Source organism: Limulus polyphemus, unplaced genomic scaffold (assembly GCF_000517525.1).
Source record: "Limulus polyphemus unplaced genomic scaffold, Limulus_polyphemus-2.1.2 Scaffold6966, whole genome shotgun sequence".
In the NCBI taxonomy this organism is placed as follows: domain Eukaryota; kingdom Metazoa; phylum Arthropoda; class Merostomata; order Xiphosura; family Limulidae; genus Limulus; species Limulus polyphemus.
This window is the reverse complement of record NW_013672576.1, coordinates 5,173-9,552: the sequence shown is the minus strand read 5'-3', so window position 1 is coordinate 9,552 and position 4,380 is coordinate 5,173. Positions and strand designations below refer to the sequence as shown.

Here is a 4,380-nt window from a genome sequence, read left to right as displayed (position 1 = left end):
CTCCTACACTGTATGGTTACTCTACTGGAACACTTTTCACATGATAACTATGTGTTACAAGGTTACATAACACCTACACTGTATGGTTACTCTACTGGAACACTTTCCACATGATAACTGTATGTGTTACAAGGTTACATGACACCTCCTACACTGTATGGCTACTCCACTGGAACACTTACAATACAGATGGTAAATATGTAGATACACCTATCTCTCACTCTTAGAATAATCTGTAATATTTATCTTTCAATTTAACTATTGTTTTCACTGTCATATTGGTTTCACATTTGTTAATATATTTTAAATACTAACATAACTACCAGAGTTTATTATAAGCTCAGTAATTTTCGTTATTATTAGAAAATGTGGCTGTCAGAGATGTCTCAGGGACTGGATGATGTGGTTGATGAACCTGAAGATGACACTGTTGAAGAACAACTGAAAAGTTCCTATATTAGACCTGAAGTCAGAAAAACTAAATCAAAACGAAGACGGGAAAAAGAACGGAAATTGCAGGTATTTAAAAATTTGTCTTTTGAAAAATATAAAAGTGATTTTTTTTGTATTTATTCAGAACTTTTAATATAAATTTTAACATTTTTAATGAATGATGTTCCATATGTAATAAAACGTTCAATTAGCATGGAAAGTTTTAAAATGTTTAATAGATTTTAGAATAAAAGAATTACTGAATAGTTCTGTCTAGAATTATACTTGAAGAACATTTCAATGCGGACGTATTTCTTATAAAGTATTCATGTTTGGGTAGCATTAATATATTTCGATATTTAAATGGTGAACAATGTGTGGTTTGTTGTCAAACGTTAGTGGTTTAATTCTAATTTCTAGAAAATGTGTGGTTAACTATCAATACTAGTATTTTATATCTGATTTTGTATAACTGCGTAATTGACAGCCAAACATTAGTATTATTGTAATCATATTATCTTGTCAGCAGGTTCTTTTAAATTTTATATTTGTCCACAGAAAAAAAAATCTGATGAAGAGAAACTAAAAAGGAAGCGAGATCATGAAGTTTATAGGTAAGTAACAAATAGTTTTGTTTTATTCCGTGTTATATATTTGTAGGTCAGTAAGAAATAGTTTTGTGACTCATCTTATATTTATAGGTCAGTAACAAATAGTTTTGTTTTATTCCGTGTTATATTTATAGATCAGTAACAAATAGTTTTGTTTTCCTTCGTCTTATATTTATAGGTCAGTAACAAATAGTTTTGTGTTTTACTTTATCTTATATTTATAGTTCAGTAATAAATAGTTTTGTGTTTTAATTCATCTTATATTTATAGGTCAGTAACGAATAGTTTTGTGTTTTAATTCATCTTATATTTATAGGTCAGTAACGAATAGTTTTGTGTTTTACTTCATCTTATATTGATAGGTCAGTAATAAATAGTTTTGTGTTTCATTCCATGTTATATTTGTAGTTCATTAACAAATAGTTTTGTGTTTTACTTCATCTTATATTTATAGGTCAGTAACAAATAATTTTGTGTTTTATTCCATGTTATATTTATAGGTCAGTAATAAATAGTTTTATTTTATTCCATCTTATATTTATAGGTCAGTAACAATAGTTTTGGGTTTTATTCCATGTTATATTTATAGGTCAGTAACGAATAGTTTTATGTTTTCCTTTGTCTTATATTTATAGGTCAGTAATAAATAGTTTTGTGTTTCTTTCCATGTTATATTTGTAGTTCATTAACAAATAATTTTGTGTTTTACTTCATCTTATATTTATAGGTCAGTAATAAATAGTTTTGTGTTTCATTCCATGTTATATTTATAGTTCATCTTGTCAAAGTTTTCTATCGACAGATGGGTTCTTCTAGTCCTCACCTGCAGTCTGTCTTTCCAATTTTTCTTCCCCTCTCTCCTCTTCCTATTTCCTTTTCTCCTTCTTCTTATCTTCTGTGCCTCACGTAGGTGGTATTGGATCTTTTGGCCAAGCATAGCATCTTTTTTGATCATTCCATGATTTAGAATGTTAGATATTTAAATCTCAGTCTATATGATTATTGTTATCTCTCCTGACAAACAATAACCTAAACATGGTAATGTTAGATATGTAAACCACAGTCTATATGATTATTATCTCTCCTGACACAGAATAACCTAAACATTGTAATGTTAGATATGTAAATCACAGTCTATATGATTATTGTTATCTCTCCTGACACACAATAACCTAAACATGGTAATGTTAGATATGTAAACCACAGTCTATATGATTATTGTTATCTCTCGTGACAAACAAAAACCTAAACATGGTAATGTTAGATATGTAAACCACAGTCTATATGATTATTGTTATCTCTCCTGACACACAATAACCTAAACATTGTAATGTTAGATATGTAAATCACTGTCTATATGAGTAATACTACTTTCATTCCCCTGATGCTGAAAAGCTAAATATTACAGTGAAGTTTGTGTAAATCACTATTATTTTTACTTTGTTAACAGTTTTGTTTTGGAGTGTGCATGTAATAGATTGCAGGAATCTAACCTATATATATTAATTATGATTTAGGTATAGTTCTTAGTTTTCTTTTTTGTAGACTCCGAAGCATTAAGCGTGATATTTCATCATCAGAGGAAATGTCCAAGGCTCGTCAACAACGTAAACAACAAATGTTGGCAGGGAAGATGTACAGACCACTACGATTAGGAAGATACAAGTTTCAAGAACAAGACTTGGAACTAAACTTGACTGAAGAGTTAACTGGGAGTCTTCGATCTGTGAAGGTTTCATATATATTTATCATACATTGTTATGTACAATATTTTTATTAAGCTCTTCGTGTTACGTACAATATTTTTAATAGCTCTTCGTGTTATGTACAATATTTTTAATAGCTCTTCATGTTATGTACAATATTTTTAATAGGCCCTTCATGTTATGTACAATATTTTTAATAGGCCCTTCATGTTATGTACAATATTTTTAATAGGCCCTTCATGTTATGTACAATATTTTTAATAGGCCCTTCATGTTATGTACAATATTTTTAATAGGCCCTTCATGTTATGTACAATATTTTTAATACTCCCTTCATGTTATGTACAATATTTTTAATACTCCCTTCATGTTATGTACAATATTTTTAATAGTCCCTTCGTGTTATGTACAATATTTTTAATAGTCCCTTCGTGTTATGTACAATATTTTTAATAGTCCCTTCGTGTTATGTACAATATTTTTAATAGTCCCTTTGTGTTATGTACAATATTTTTAATAGTCCCTTTGTGTTATGTACAATATTTTTAATAGTCCCTTTGTGTTATGTACAATATTTTTAATAGTCCCTTCATGTTATGTACAATATTTTTAATAGTCCCTTCATGTTATATACAATATTTTTAATAGTCTTATATTGTGGTAAGGTATAATGTTTGTAACAGTCCTCTCATGTTATATGTTAGTGTTTTTAACATACCTTGTAGTTTTAACTCAATTAGTTAGTCATTTCATTGTGACAGTAACTGTATTTGTTTAATATATAACCAGATTAGTGGGTTTTGAAGCATAGTTATTATTATATAGATATGTGTTTTTGTAATGGAAGTCAATGAAGTAAAGGTTTAAAAACGTTTTTTATATTAGATAATAAGCAATAAAACATTTAGATTTCTTTCAGCTGATCATTAGCCGCTTCTTTACAGGTTGATGGAAATATTTTAGAGGATCGATACAAGAGTTTTCAAAAGAGAAACATAATTGAGCCCAGAGTGAGACAAAAGTAAGACTTTATATTCAATAACTACTTGCACCAATTTGTAGTGTAAAAAAAAAGTTTTGAGTCATTGAAAATTGCTTGGTATAACGATCAAAGAACTGCCATAATGATTTTTTTTTTCTTTTTAGATTTTCAACTTACCAAATTTTAAGTGCCACATATAATATGTCTTCCTATCTTCTTATAGGATGAAACGGAAATACAAGTTGAAAAGGTTAGAGAAGAGGAGCCACAGAGATTTTAAGTAGACCAAAGTTGAATTTTGTTGTTCTTATTTGAAGATCTAGAGCTCAAAGGTGAATAAACCTTGTTGTAAAAAAGGATTGCTTGTTTTTCATTGTTTATTCACAAAATATTAAAAAAATCTCAACTGGCTAGAATTTTTTACAGGTTTTTTAACAGAAAATGTCTTGTACTTATGATATACTCATCAAAAGAAGTGCCAGGAAACCAGTCTCAAATCATGTTGGATACATATGAATCATCCAGGAAAACACCCAGATATCAGTATCATTCCAATGTACAAGTCTTTTCCTTCATTAAAGCACCCAGATATCAGCATCATTCATATGTACAAGTCTTTTCATCCAGTAAAACACCCATATATCAGTAT

The 4,380-nt window shown here is 28.8% G+C and overlaps 1 protein-coding gene across 2 annotated transcripts in view; it reads left to right on the top strand.

Annotated features, from left to right (window-relative positions):
- The window catches only part of LOC106474224 (ribosome biogenesis protein NOP53-like), a 29,485-nt gene extending 25,395 nt beyond the window's left edge, over nt 1-4,090 (top strand). For both annotated transcript variants that reach the window (XM_013934917.2, XM_013934915.2), the window contains exons 8-12: nt 364-519; nt 991-1,046; nt 2,589-2,775; nt 3,694-3,770; nt 3,955-4,090. In XM_013934917.2, the coding sequence (XP_013790371.1) occupies nt 364-519; nt 991-1,046; nt 2,589-2,775; nt 3,694-3,770; nt 3,955-4,015 (537 nt within the window). In that variant the 3' untranslated portion in view covers nt 4,016-4,090. The remainder of the gene's footprint in view (nt 1-363; nt 520-990; nt 1,047-2,588; nt 2,776-3,693; nt 3,771-3,954) is intronic.
- Nucleotides 4,091-4,380: the final 290 nt, after the last annotated feature.